The sequence below is a fragment of the Mytilus galloprovincialis genome, chromosome 12, assembly GCF_965363235.1.
Source record: "Mytilus galloprovincialis chromosome 12, xbMytGall1.hap1.1, whole genome shotgun sequence".
Taxonomy (NCBI): domain Eukaryota; kingdom Metazoa; phylum Mollusca; class Bivalvia; order Mytilida; family Mytilidae; genus Mytilus; species Mytilus galloprovincialis.
The window spans coordinates 13,233,119-13,249,028 of NC_134849.1; the positions used below are offsets into that span (position 1 = coordinate 13,233,119).

The window sequence follows — 15,910 nt, forward strand, 5'->3', positions numbered from 1 at the left end:
GTCGTGTGTGTCATATTGTTAATACTCCAGTTACAAGCAGCATACACACGAGACAAATGTTGTGTGTGTCATATTGTAAATACTCCAGTAACAAGCAGCATACATACAAGACAAATAGTCTGTGTGTCATATTGTTAATACTCCAGTAACAAGCAGCATACATACAAGACAAATATTGTGTGTGTCATATTGTTAATACTCCAGTAACAAGCAGCATGCAAACAAGACAAATGTCGTGTGTGTCATATTGTTAATCCTCCAGTGACAAGCAGCATACATACGAGACAAATGTTGTGTGTGTCATATTGTAAATACTCCAGCAAACAAGCATGCACCATGCACACGAGACAAATGTTGCGTGTGTCATATTGTTGATACTCCAGTTACAAGCAACATGCACACGAGACAAATGTTGCGTGTGTCAAATTGTAAATACTCCAGTAACAAGCAGCATGCAGACAAGACGAATGTTGTGTGTGTCAAATTGTAAATACTCCAGTAACAAGCAGCATGCATACAAGACAAATATTGTGTGTGTCATATTGTTAATTCTCCAGCATACAAATAAAACAAATGTCGTATGTTTAATATTGATAATACGCTAGCATACAAGCAGCATACAAACAACGTCTATGGCCTTTGCGATACAGTTATTCAACGAAAAATCATACACAATGCGATTTACATTTATTAGTGTAAGCATTTCAAATTTGTTTAATGTTCTAGGATGCGATGATCAAACATCTGCATGGCCTTTGTTTGTCTTGTGTGTTTTTTTCATGTTCATGTTCATTTATATGTTTCGGAGTTTAGTATGGTGTCCATTTCGCTGAACTAGTATAATACATTATGCGTTGATTATTGACCAGCTGAAGGTTTTTTGGTGGTCACGGGGTGTTTTTTGCATACTGTTTAGTAAGGTTAATGTATATCTTTGACACGTTCGCCGTTTCATTTCTATGTTCATTGATTTACAAATCTTATGTTATGTTTTATTTTTCAGCTTCTTGCAAACGTAAACATGTTCAGAAATTAAGTTGGATATGATAACGTAAGTACACCATATTTAAAAAAAAAGCGCTGAAAGTTTATCGTGTGGTCACTTTCTTACATAACAATAGCTTTTGACGGACCTTTCTTCGCAAATGATAATATTATACAATATCAAAGAGAGTCGAAACTAATTCATGAGTTTTGTTTGATCTTAATTTATCACAAGAAATTCTATCAATTTTGTATACCGATGTTTCAAAAACTAATTGGATTGAATATCTGTTCGTCACTTACGAATTATTGAAACCTTACAACATACGGGTATATAAGTCACCCTTGTTTCCAGAGCCAAGCAGATGCAGGAAAGGAAACCAGTATATATATACTAGTTCATTATTACCATTGTTAAGTCAGTGTTACCATGGATACAAGTTACAAAGAGTACAATAATATAACCATACTGCATATTTGTTCTGCATACATGTTAAAAGGAAACCTCAAAATTTTGCGTTTTAAATGTTATATATCTTCAGTATCTGATAGAGTTGGTTTTTCTATAATATATATTATTTTCTGAATCTTTAATATGCAACATTGCGTCCTATTTCTCAATAGGTGAATAGTACTACAGGGATAATAAACCTCAAGAGTTGAAAATAAACTGTCAAGGTTTTGACAAAAAACAAAAACGACAAAGACAAGTAACTGTAAACAAAACACAAAATATAAAGAGTGCGCGAAACTCACAAGAGAGGTATCCAAAATCAATTCGTAAAAAAATACTTATAATGTCTTGGCAAAAAACGAAAAAAAGATTACAAAAAAAATAATATAATACAAAACACGAAAAAGAGAACTAAAGACTTAGCAACACGATCTACATCACAATGTGTAGGCGACCTCAGGTCATATTTTGTTTAAGGAATTCTTAAGTTCAAACTTTATTATTGGTTCTATGGTTTTTGGTTACTACAAAACTCATTTTATTTCTAGTTGCAGATTAAAATTAGGATGTCTAGCCTCTGTTGTTATGTTCTGTGGTTACATTCCCTTGTTTGCATGGATATATATGAGCAAAAAGTACGAAAATAATATTCATGTTGAGACTCCAGCTGTCCATATGCAGTCACGTGACAAATCTGTGCGTTCATTTCAAGTGTTTGACAGGTCATTTATTAATGTAAAGGATTTTCGGAATACAGAATTTAAATTCGTACACTATAATTTGCCCAATATTTCATATCCTTTTAATTGTACTGAAACGTTAGAACTGGTACCCCAGAAGAACCTTAATAAAATCAGAGAACCAGTCGAGGACATTCTTTGCATGGTAAGTGATTTTTTTAATCATGAATTGAATTTGATTTCGGAGTGGGCAATGTATGTAGTTTATGTTGTTTTCCTACAATTCATATTTTCCAAACATTATCGGTTTTTTTTAAATATATGTAGAATAGACCGTTGGTTTTTCCGTTTGAATTGTTTAACACTGGTCATTTTGGGGGCCCTAGCTTGCTGTTCAGTGTGGGCCAAGGCTGCTTCTGGAATACCGTATATTGTCCTATAATAGTTTACTTTTAAAAATTTGACTTGGATAGACAGAAAATATAGGGTTTTATTTGGGTTTTTCATGTTGTAATCTTTAATTTTGCGGTTCGCTCTTCTCTTTTCTTTATATTTTTGCTCTTAATTCTCTATTCTTTATGTCTAAGCACCTAAACTTGTCGCTTTTCCTTATTTACTTGCATAGTTTTCTCTATAAATTATCTTTTGGCTCGACTTTATTTAGCCACTTATCTGTAGATTGTGCCAATAATTATATGTTATGTAAACCCCAATACAGCCCTCATAAACTAAATATACCATAATGCTTGATGCCATTTTTTAACATAAATATCTTCTTTTTTCCATCATATTTTCAATGTTGTCCAACGAATAAGCACCTATGTTTATGGGTGACTAGGACATAGAAATATGGTCACTTTTGATGTTCTTCTGATTGGCAGTAAACCTTTGTCAAAGTGAGCCTGCCAAAGTGAGCCTGTCAAAGTGAGCCTGTCAAAGTGAGCCTACCAAAGTGAGGCTGCCAAAGTGAGCCGTGTAGGATGTATAAATACGCATCCAAGTTATGTTAGAATAGGGACATCGTTTAAAACAGTGCCCCGTTATGTGCACTTTTCGTGTAAAAGAGTGCCACGTTCTGTGCTTTTAAAGGACCCTTGCAATTATACAATATTAATAGTTATTTTCTTTTCATCGTAATCAAATAATGAATACGAACATATATAAAAAGATATTAATCCTCATTAAAATTGCTTGATTTTCAAAAATAATATCACCTACATAACTATATGTGTTTGTCATATGCATGTAGCTCTTCGTGTTGTTTTTTTTTGGTGTTATACATCTTTGTTTTCAAATTTTTGCTTTGAGCGTCCCAGGTCCTTAAAAAGATAATTACGATTGTTAAGATTTATAGTGTTATATTCATTTTCTAAAAAAAAAACACATTCTTATAACATAGTTTGCAAGACAGTTGAATTAACAAAAAATACACGTCCTTTAAAGAGCTAACCTGTGTAACCCCGCCATATTCTGTATACTAGTATATGTGCCTGTCCCATGTCTGGAGTCTGTAATTCAGTGGTTGTCGTTTGTTGGTGTGTTACAGGAGCTTTGCTCATTATCAAAGGCCGTACAGTGACATATAGTTGTTATTTTCGGTGTCATTTGGTCTCTTGTGGAGACATTTTAAGAAAATGCATGTTCACTTCAAACACGGGGAAACATTCTACGACTCTGCATAGCACGTGATACAAACGTTTGTATAAAGTTTAGGACTTCAAACATATTTGTCCTCAATCAGTACACTTATCATTATAAACATCCATTTTTGAAATGAGCATCTGGTTAAGTACCAAGGGTTGAAGTTCCATTAAATAAATGTTATGATAATATTCAATTACCAGTTTGTGTGTTAAGAAAATGTGTCCCAGCCGAAAAATTGACACTAACAATATTACGTCGGTCAAAGAACTATTTTATATATAAATTGAGGATTTATAATGTTTACGGATGTTTGCTAATGTTTTTCAATGTTTGCAACATATTCGGAATACTCTGGTTTTATCCATGCAGTTTCATTTAACATTTTGCTCGCCAACCATTACTTTTCTTTTCATGATTTTATTACATTATGTTAAGTTTAAAAAGCAGTACATTTTTATGTATTTAAATTTTTTTTATAAAATTATTGTTATTTTTCATTGTTTTTGAAAGAAAAAAGTTGCTAGTAATAAATGTGTGAAAGATCTAGAGAGAAAAAAAACCGCCAAAGTTTTAATGGGTTTTATTGCAAAAACAAGCATACGGAATATGATATTTCCCCGGTTGTTTTTTAGTTCCTTTATTTACATTCTATGAAATCAAAGCAGTCTCTAAAAACCATGATATTTTGGGAAAAAAAGTAGCTAGCATCCTTACGTGCATCGCTATATATTTGTTATAGAAAAGACCAAGACTTCTGGAGAATTATAAGAACCCGTGTTGGATAGAAGATGGACACCTTCGTTGTCTGCCATACTTCCACATTTTTGGTGTATGTAAATCAGGAACGACAGATTTATTCCGCCGGTTGATGATACATCACCAGATCATGCCAAATAAAGGATTGATGAAAAAAGAAACTTGGTTCTGGTCATGGAAACGGTATGGTGAACGTAAGTTATCATGGAAACGGTATGATGAACGTAAGTTGTCATGGAAACGGTATGGTGAACGTAAGTTGTCATGAAAATAGTATGGTGAACGTGAGATGTCATGGAAACGATATGGTAAACGTAAGTTGCCATGGGAATGGTATTGGGAGCGTAAGTTGTCATAGAATCGGATAGTGAACATAAGTTGTCCAGGAAACGATTTGGTGAACGTAAGTTGTCATGGAAACAGTATGGTGAACGTAAGCTGTTATGGAAACGATTTTGTAAACGTAAGTTTCATGAGAACGGTATTGGTAACGTAAGTTGTCATGGAAACAGTTACGTTGCACGTAAGTTGTATTGGAAACGGCATGGCGAACGTAAGTTGACATTGCAACGAAATTTCATAAAAGGTCGTTGTTTAGATACACTGTATTTGAACTCTGATTGATAGCTATTTAGTAAAAGAGGGACGAAAGATACCAAAGGGACAGTCAAACTCATAAATCGAAAATAAACTGACAACGCCATGGCTAAAAATGAAAAAGACAAACAGACAAACAATAGTACACATGACACAACACAGAAAACTACAGAATAAACAACACCAACCCCACCAAAAACTAGGGGTGATCTCGGGTGCTCCGGAAGGGTAAGCAGATCCTTCTCTACATGTGGCACCCGTCGTGTTGCTGATCTGATAACAAATCTGGTAAATAGTCTAGTTCGATAGGTCACATTCATGAAAGGGAAGGGGATTGTAGTTACGACGTAAGGAAAAGAGGGACGAAAGATACACAGTCAAACTAAAATAAACTGACAACGCCAACATATTCGATATCATTTGTGAAACGGTTATTCCATAACGGTCAACCAACTCGTGATGCCGTCCGTAAAATTTACGAAGTTGTCTCATTGGCAATCGTATACCAGGTCTCCTTATATCTATATAGTTACTGGTTATACGTCTAGATGTGAATATTTAATGCATATTCAAAAGGGAAACGCGTTGATTGATGGGATCTATCTATGTTAACACTGTTGACTATAATAGAACATTTCAGTTGCGAATTTAAATTTTTGTTTGGGCTTTAATTTCTTGATATCAAGAAATAATTTCATTTCAGAAAGGTTATTATCCGTAAGTAATGTTTCCGCAAAGTAAACATTTGAGGTTCTCTGTTCTATGGTCGGGTTGTTGTCTGTTTGATACATTCCCCATTTCCAATCTCAATTTTAATATTTTATATTTAAATATATACACAAGTATGTCGATGCCTTTTAAAAGCGTGTCATTACCCTCTAAAAGTCTGGGAATGAAGATGCTTTCCAAATCTTCCCCGTTATCCTAATCGGATTTAGGTTATCGTTTCCTATATATAAGCACACGATCAGGAAATCAACAATTCATAAAAAAGTTCATACATGTAAGTATCCATAATAACAAGACACTGCAGCGTAAATTATGTACCTAGATGAAATCAGATTGGTCTAAAGATATAAATCAGTTCAAACAACAACGCACCACAATGTTATTAAAACGAGAAAACAATTGTATAACTGACAAACTTCAGTTCAGGACAAACGGAAAATGAAAAGAATATCTTGACGAAACCAGTTTACTTACACATTTACTTTCAACATTAGCATTTTTTTTCAGTTTGTCGTGTTAATTTGGAAAATAATCACGAAACTACGATTCAAATTCCCGTGATTTCTCAGGTGTTTTATTGATATGTATGAATTTCAAATATAAAGTGGGTTCTTTTTATAAAAGAGATTATGTGTAATTACAAAAATAACATTACAAAATTTTCAAGAGTGCAATCATTGGATAACAAATAATTTTTACCAAGCTTTTCTTTTTAGATTCAGATGGTCCAATTTCAACACTGAAGAATTTTACCGACATATTTGATGTCTTACCACAACGAGTTACATATAGTTATGACTTAGATATGTACTACTCACACTTCGTGACAGGTAAAATAATAATTGTAATGCAATTATTTTGCATCAATGATTCTGATTGGATGACAGTAATTCTCTATCATCTTGTCTGTAACTAAGAAAGTATTGATTGTAATAAAACAAAACATTGTCATGTTGCGAAAACAATATGTACAATGGGAAAAAATCTTCTATCAATAATTATCAAGGTACCAGGCTTATAATTTGATACACAATACGCTTGTTTCGTCTACATACGACACCTCAGTGACGCTTAGATTAAAATAGTTAAAAAGTCAAACAAGTATAAAGTTGAAGAGCAATTACATCTACTATACACAAGACACAATGTTTCAATTTGTCGACATGAAAAGAAAAACAAATAAGATCCAGTAGGATTAAATCAGTTTGTACACTAGTCTTACTACTTCCAACCTTTCATGTGAAGGGGAAAGTCGCGTGTGCTGTCATAATATTATCATAATGTAAACAAGTACAACAAGTCAGCTTTTTAGCTCACCAGGACGCGAAGGGCCCGATGTGAACTTATGCCATCAATTGGCGTCCGTCGTCTGTCGTCGTAAACTATAAAAAAAAAACCTTCTCTTATGAGACTACTGGGCCAAATACCTTCCAGCTTGAACTAAATGTTCCTTATAATATGTTGTTTATAAATTGTATCCGAAGTTTTGATCCATCGACAAACATGGCCGCCATGGCTAAAACAAGAACAAGGGGTTAAATACAGTTCTCAAAACCTAAAGCTTTTAGATCAAATCTGTTAAGGAATAAATTGCTCAATTGGTAAAGATCTATCAGCCCTGCAATTCAGAAAGATCGAAAAAAACATCTTGTTGGGTTGCTGCCACTAAATTGGTAGTTTTAAGGAAATTTTGCAGTTTTTTGTTATTATTTTGAATAATATTTTAGATAGATATATATATAAACTATAAACAACAATAATGTTCAGCAATGTAAGATCTACAAGACGTTCAATGACCAAAATTGTCAATTGACCCCTTTTGGAGTAATTGCCCTTTTAAAACAATTTTAAACAATTTGTTCAAGTCTGCTAACATTTAACAATCTCTCCACTGAAACTATTGTGCCTAATACTTCTTAACTTTAAAGAATGTTTCTTTTGAAATCTAATTGATGAATTGTATCCAAATTTTTGAGCCATCAATAAACATGGCCGCCATGGCTGAAAATAGAATATAGGGATCAAATGCAGTTTCTGGCTTATATATCAGAAACTAAAGCATTGAGAGCAAATCTGATTTGGTTAACAATGTTCAAAAGGTAAAGATCTATCAGCCCTGAAGTTTTTAGACATCCCGAACAACCCATTGTTGATTTGCTGCCTCTAAATTTGTTATTTTAAGAAAAATTTGCAGTTTTTGGTTAATATCTGATTTATTTATATTATTGAAGATAATGATAAACTGTAAACAGAAAAAATGTTCAGCTGATAAGATGTACAAAAAAACTTTGATCAAAATTGTCAATTGATCCCTTAAGGGGTTATTTCCCTTTAATGACAATTTTACACAAGTTATTCATATTTTGAAAAAAAATTTCCTTGCACGTCAAGAAACATTGACACTTTAGCAAAATGAAACATATGGTAGAAATGCATTTCTTTGCTTAAAGAAGAAAATATGACAAATACAATGAACATTTAAATGGCATTTCTAAGCCACTCATTAATATGTATTGAAAATCAAAAATAATCATTTATGAAAGATTTAGGCAAAAACAAAAGTGAGCGATTCAGGCTCTTGAGAGCCTCTTGTTTAATAGAAAAGTCACATAAAAATAACATTTTTTTATAAACTATCAAAAAATACAACATTTATTGTAAAAACAGTAGAGAAAACTCTTATGTCCTGTGTTGTACCGAATGAAAGAAGTTTCAATGTTAATTATACGTAAAATAGAGGCGAAATAAACCTAAGAACTAACTCAAACTCATCAGTAAAGAGAATAACATGAGGAAAAAATCCAATTAACATACAACAACACACAAAACACAACAACGAAAAGTAAACACAGAGTAATACGAACCCCACCATAAAAAAAAGAACCTTAAGAAAGCTTATTCAGTTCATTCATTTTCCCTGTTTTTATTAAGGTCATGGCGATCCAATGGACATCTGGTACCCTTTTAATTGGACATTGATACCGCAGAATAATCCTACATCAGAAGAACCAGTTTATATAACACCGAATCTGATATCTCATATAAATCCAAATATCAGGCTAATTCTCGTTATACGAGACCCAGCTGAAAGGTAATTCTTTGAGAGAGAATTTAGCATTATTGTCATATTTCGTTTTTGGTCAATTAAGAGAACCAGCGAACTTCGGTAGGAAAACTGACAATCCTGTTCAATTGAGGTTACAGTCGAGCGCTAATGCACGTACAGAATTAAGTTTCCTGAAATAAGTCAGATATTGTATTCATTCATTAATCTGTATTTTTTTAAATCCATTTTACAAATATTGTTGAACTATACAGACTGAACTACAGCGATCCTTAAATATTAATAAACTGGCGAAAATACATGTACAATAGAAAACCTGTTGAGTTTGAATATTATGAAGCCTTTGCAAACACGGAATTGTCTATTCTGATAAAAGATTTGATGCATTAGCTATCACAAATAAGAATCATTGATTTGTTTTTATAGATTAGACCGTTGGTTTTCCGTTTGAATGGTGTTACACTAGTAATTGTTGGGGTCCTTTTTAGCTTGCTGTTCGAGATGACTCGAGGCTCAATGTTAAAGACCGTACCTTGACCCATAATGGTTTACTTCTATAAATTGTTACGTGGATGGAGAGTTGTCTCTTTGGCACTCATACCACATCTTCCTATATCCATTGATTTATTTATTTCTGGACATAACACTTCAAGGTAGTAGTAATCTAACCATTTGCGTTCTGGAAACGTAGATTTTAAGATGCATAAATCTTTTGGTTATTAGTAAAATATGATTGTGTTCTTGTCCAAGTCGGGAGCCTGTTGTTCAATGGTTATCATTGGTTCTGTCTGTCATATTTATTTTTCGTATAAATTAGACAGTTATTTTTCACAATTGAATTATTTCATGCCATTTATAGCCAGCTATGTTGTATTTGTGCTGTAGTTGTTGAAGGCCAGATTGACTGTAATATTTTTTGTATCTATGAAGAACTAACATCAAAAAGTTGGTGCACACTGAATCACCCGCATTTTGTATGTTCTTTCGAATAGACAGAAAAAATATTACAGTTATTACTTATAATTTAATTCAAATCCATTTTATACCAGAGTAAAAATTGTGAAAATAAACGTTGATGACGTCATGGTAACATTACAAAATTATGTCTATCATCTGATAGACAAAACACTGTCAGCCAATCAGAAGAAGCGTTACATCCAAAATTAAATTATTTTATTTTAGACTTTACAGTCATTACCTACATACGAATTTGGGGATCAATATACATCCCAGTGCCAAGGAATTCCATGAAGATGTTCAACATGCTGTTTCTACATTTGCTAATTGTACCAATAGAAAAAGTCTTCGGGCATGTTTATATGATACAGTTCTATACAAAAGGTTACGGGTACGTTTGATTATGATTAAGACGATATCAACTATTTAATGTTCATGCAGTGTGTATAATTGATAACAGTTCAACGACACCCACTTCAGACTCCTGACTTGGGACAGGAGCATAAAGTGATTATGTGTCTTGCAAGTGTATTTCTTTATTTATATATCTATAATTTCGGTAACTTTCTAAGTAAACATTTCTTAAAGATTTATTTCTGGAGAAAACACACTAACTATATATATGTTTTCATCAAAATTTCAACCACCATTAATCTTGAGTAAAATAAAGTACTCCTGAAAACATGCTTAGTTCAATTTTCTTTCCATTCGGATTACAAAACCGTGTTTACGTTTCAGGCACCAATATCCTCGGGGTTTTACAGTACTTTTCTGCGTGATTGGTTAAAGGTCTTTGACAAAGATCAGCTTATGGTTATACGCACTGAAGACTACGAACATAATATAGCAGGAACTCTGATGAAAGTGTTCAAATTCTTAAATCTGGGTATGTACAATACTCTCTTCCTTAAAATTAATATTTTGTCTCATACTTTGCATGTTTTATAGTGTATGGTTTTGCAAAATATTAAGCATTGTGAATGTTCTAATTGTATAGAATATTGAGTCCACTTTAACAAATGAAGTGATTGTTTTAATGTGCACGTTCATATTTTGTAATCCATGGCATGATACATTATAATATATGTTGTTTATAAATAAATATGCTTTGGTTTATCATAAAAATTCCGAAAACGATTAACATAGTCAAATAAAGGAAATTCCAAGGGTACTAAACATGCACCCCTTATTGTGAAACAAAGTTGTATGTTAATATTAAAGAATGTTTTGTATATTGAAAAAAAACACAATATGTCTTAAAGTACACGAACTGTTAAACTTCGTTTGTTAATGCTTGTCAAAGTTCCATACCGTAAGACTAAAATATCTGTATATTTTCTAAAAGATGAATATTGTTTTGCTAATAGATTTTTTAATTGTTCCAGATTGCATGCGAGTGCGACATATATTGTACGATAGATAATTATACAATCAATATTCATGTATTTACCATTTGATTGTAAAGCAAAACTTGAAAAACTGTTTTATACATGTTTCGTTACCGGTGTCACTTATTTGAATCGTTAGAGGTACATATTTTACTGAAACTCTTTGTGACGTCATATATGACGTACTATGTTGTTTGTATTACAATAATAAAATACAGAAGGGATTAGGGAATGTTTAAAAGAGACAACAACCCGACCGAAGAGGAAAAAAAAAACATTCATAATCACAACTGGTCTTCAACACAGCGAGTAAAATACCAAATTCAGAGTCCGACGTCAGCTGACCACTAAGCAATAAATATATATTACATGTGTAGTTCAAGAAAAAGGACGTCATACTAAACTCACAAACATATAAAATGAACTTAAATTTAAAAAAAAAACAAAAACATACAAGATTAACAAAGACCAGGAGCTCCTTACTTGTGACAGGCACAAAAGAGTATTTTGTTTTCTGTTGTAGAAAATTTATGAATTACTTGAAAGCATTTTTTTTACAGACAACGTAGGACCGTATGTGCTGGAGAAAATGGCATGTAGAGAGTTGGAGTATAAAACAAATTACAGGTCGCCAATAATGAACGAAACGAGAAGCCTTTTAGAAACATTTTATTACGATAGCCAGCGCGACATGGACAGTCTACTAGAAGAATATGGAATAGACCTTTCACCTCAGCCACAAGATGAAATGGCCAGTAAAATAAACTGTTCAAGATTTATTGCCAGAAAGCCTTTATTGTCTAAACTTAAAAGGAGTAAAGTGAAACGCTATTTTATTAGCAAGAAAAACGCTACAAAATATTTCAGAAATAAATATATACCTCGTTAATTTGTATTCGATTATAGATTTCATTTTGAAACAACAGTCAAATTTATAAATAGATCGAACTAATGAATTTAGTAAGGATGCACATTAATCATAACATGTACCCAATCCTCTAGTGGAGACAAGTCTCAAAATGTAATCTCGAGTCTGGGATGTCACAGGTTTGTCTGAAGCTGTGGTTTATTATATTGCTTCTCCGCTTAATTATACACGGTTATTGAGAGTAAGATGTCAAAATGGTCGGCTCAGTGTCATTCTTCTTGTGGACTTCAACATTGCTAAAAATCAATTCAGCGTAACAGTTTAGTACCAAACAGGATTTTGAATACTTACATCCTACATACTTTCTAGCAAACAATTGTTACGACATCCGCAGATTTTAAATATTTCGAAGAAAAAAAAAAAAAAACCGAATATAACAAAGTTTAATAATGTCTAAATTAATACGAATAATAGTTCTTGAAAGTGAATCGTCGCGAATTCGACTCTCAAGTGCTATACATCAAATAAAATAGTTTCCAAAATTAACATCAATTTTATCAGCAATCAAACCCAGGCGTTAAAGCTTTTGTGTGAAACTACCTATTCTAGAGGCCGCATGAATCAGATGTGAATATAAAAAAATAATCTTTTAGAGTACATATAATCTAACACCCTTTCATCTTGTAATGCTTTTAACAAGTAATCTTACAACAAAGTATATATTACCCAATGCAAACTAAGGATACATTGATAGAGTTGGTTCTGCTTTGTTTCGTAGAAAAACATGGCTAACATAGCTACAATTATCTTGAAGTAGGAAGGATAAATCGTACTTTGTAAAAAAAAAATTGATTCAATAGAAAATCCAAAACTGACCTTTTCAAAATATTTGAATTCGTTAATTGTTATAATATTTTACAGTTTATAAGACCTGGTTTTTCAATTGTCATTTCCATGGGATCCAACGTTGCGCAGTTGTCGACTCCTTTTATCATAATAAGAGGCTGTGTTACAATGGTTTATTATATTGCTTTTCCTTTTAATCATACAAGGTTATTGCGAGTAAGACGTAAAAATTGTCGGCTCAGTGTCATTCTTCTTGTGGACTCATACCTTGTGGACTTTAACATTGTTAATAAATTAATTCAGCGTGATTGTCTTGAACCAAACAATAAGTGGATTGAAAATAATTCGAATAAATGAAACCATCACAAATAGAGCAAACTAATAATTTCTTTATCAAATACATTAATACAAATACTAGTTCTTAAAAATAAAGTGTCGCGAATTCGGTTCTCATGTGCTCAACACAAAATAAAATATTTTCCAAAATTAACATCAATTTCATCAGCAATCAAATCAGGGTTTCAAAGCATTTGTGAAACTACATATTCTAGAGGCCACATTAATCAGATGTGAATATAAAACAAATCTAAATCTGTTAGAGAACATATCATCTAAACCCTATCATCTTGTGATAATGTCAATACATTTGACTACCCTTTACCATATACCAAGGGGTTTATGTTCCACAATCAAAACTAAAGGACAAATTGACATAGTTGGTTCTGCTTTGTTTCATAAAATATAAGGACTAACGTAGTTACAAGTATCTCGACGTAGGGAAAGATAAATCGTACTTTGTAAATAAATTGCTTTGATTCAATAAAACATATTCCTCTGAAACTGCCCTTATAAAGATGTTTGCATTTATTAATTGTCAAAATATTTTAATATTTATAAGACGTGTTTTTTTAACAAACAATTGTCATTTCTATGGGAACTAATGGTGCTCAGTTGACGACTTGTTCTACAATTTATAAGTTGCTGACTTACAATACAGTTGCTTCTTGAAAAAAATTAAAAGAATCCAGTATTACACTTTAATTTAACTTTTCGCTATATTGATGATGTACTGTTATTAAATAACAATCTTTAGTGACTTTGTTGGATGCATTGTAGTCATCGTATGTCAAAGGAACTTCAGACACAGTTAAGGAAGCCTTATATTTTGACTTACATCTATAAATTCATAATAAGGTCCGGTTGCGAACGTAACTGTACGGTGAAAGAGATGATTTAAGCCCTCCCAATTATGAACTGCCAATTTTTATTTAGCAATATTCCTTGATAACGGATAAAAGCTATTCAAATAAGAGTTTCCAGTGGTGAACTTGAAATCATCCCTTGCCATTTGATTAGAGACTTTCCGTTTGGAATTTCCTCGGATTTCAGTATTTTTGAGATGCTACTTTTTGATATTTGATGTATTTATTTGGCAAATAAAATTCAAAACAAAAAGAAAAAGAAGAACCATATAATCTTTAGTATAGAGAATGTTTGTGTGAGTAACCTTTAGTTATGAAATCAATGTTCGTTTTTCTATTGTCACGCTTTGTTGAAATAATGAATCCCAAATATTTGTACACAGACATCATGAACATTCTGCACCAGTAGTTTAGAATTATGAAATAATGTTGAATTTCTGTAACGAGTAGAAGGGTTTCATTGCAATTAAAGGTATATGTCAGATATGAAGATTATTTTTTGAGTGATACTTGACACATATACGTGTTGAATTATTTTGTAACAATAATGGAAAGAGGGACATTTTTTGGCGCAATAATCTGGAACAATAGAGATCAACCCGGTCTTTATTAGGGTTCGTGATCCTCAATGTTCAGTTTATAGTTTGTGTTTTGTGTATCGTTCTTTGTCTTTTGGTCTTTTTTTTATTTTTGTCTGATGAGTTTGAATGTCACTTTGATATCTATTTTTTCCCTTTTCGGAATTATAAAGCTGATTTAACTGTAACAATTTCATGTATGAAAGTTGGATAGATTCGAAAAATTAGATGAGAGATTAGTTTTTTCTGACCTGTGTCCATGATACACCTATTCAACTTAATCAAATTGGGATTTCCAATGATCTAGTATATAGAATATTTTTTCAAATGAAGAATAACAAAATCAGTTTTAATTATGCAAATGCCGCAATGATTTATAGACGGATACCAATATCATTTAAAGTTGTTGGTCATTAATGTTGAACTGGATATTAGACAATTGAATAATTTTTACTGTCTTTTATTTAAGTAATGAACAGGCCTACAAATACTAAAGCGAACTATAAAAACTCCAAATACTGAACAGATGATCATAAAAATAATATAAATATACTTAACTAACAATAAAATAACCTATAACGTCTGTTAATTTATTTGAAACAATAACCTTGTAACAAAATTAGGTCATAAATGCACTAAACAAAGCATTTTTGTAATGTATTAACAATATTTGCAATAAATCAGTGCATACACCATTCAAATGTTAAAATTGTTTAATGATATGACATTAAAAGACTCCGACTTGCATCGAGCATCAATCGTTTATAGGATATACGAAGAAACGATTGATGCTCGATGCAAATCGGAGTCTTTTAATGTCAAATTAATAATTTTACAGATAGCTGGTACGACATATAATTCCAAAATTATGAAAATATGTCTGAAAAATAATACCTTTTTTTTTACTTTGAACTTTTTTTCTTCGGAATATGTACACGTGTGTAACGGTTTTTGTATATCTATATTGTAAACATCAACCGTAAGATGTAATTGGGTGTTTTTAGCCAGGACAACATTAGATGTAGTTTACTGTAATGTGTTCAACTAATCTCAATGGTTTGTCGATTAGAGTTAAAGTCATGGAATAATTGTAAGGTGTACATTTCAGTCTGGCAATGTTTGACTACATTTGTATAGTTCATTGCTAAATGCTTTGGTTTTAT

At 32.1% G+C, this 15,910-nt stretch overlaps 1 protein-coding gene across 2 annotated transcripts; it reads left to right on the top strand.

Annotated features, from left to right (window-relative positions):
• The first annotated feature begins 1,992 nt into the window (after positions 1-1,992).
• Positions 1,993-12,176, top strand: LOC143053998 (carbohydrate sulfotransferase 15-like). Of its 2 annotated transcripts, XM_076226834.1 has the most exons (7): positions 1,993-2,323; positions 4,502-4,712; positions 6,561-6,674; positions 8,776-8,935; positions 10,091-10,256; positions 10,604-10,751; positions 11,814-12,176. In XM_076226834.1, the coding sequence occupies exons 1-7, from the start codon at positions 2,024-2,026 to the stop codon at positions 12,140-12,142; spliced, it is 1,428 nt and encodes a 475-aa protein (XP_076082949.1). In that variant the 5' UTR covers positions 1,993-2,023; the 3' UTR covers positions 12,143-12,176. The 2 variants fall into 2 exon arrangements, with proteins under 2 accessions (XP_076082949.1, XP_076082950.1); XM_076226835.1 differs by lacking the exon at positions 1,993-2,323 and having other exon boundaries at positions 4,337-4,712.
• Positions 12,177-15,910: the final 3,734 nt, after the last annotated feature.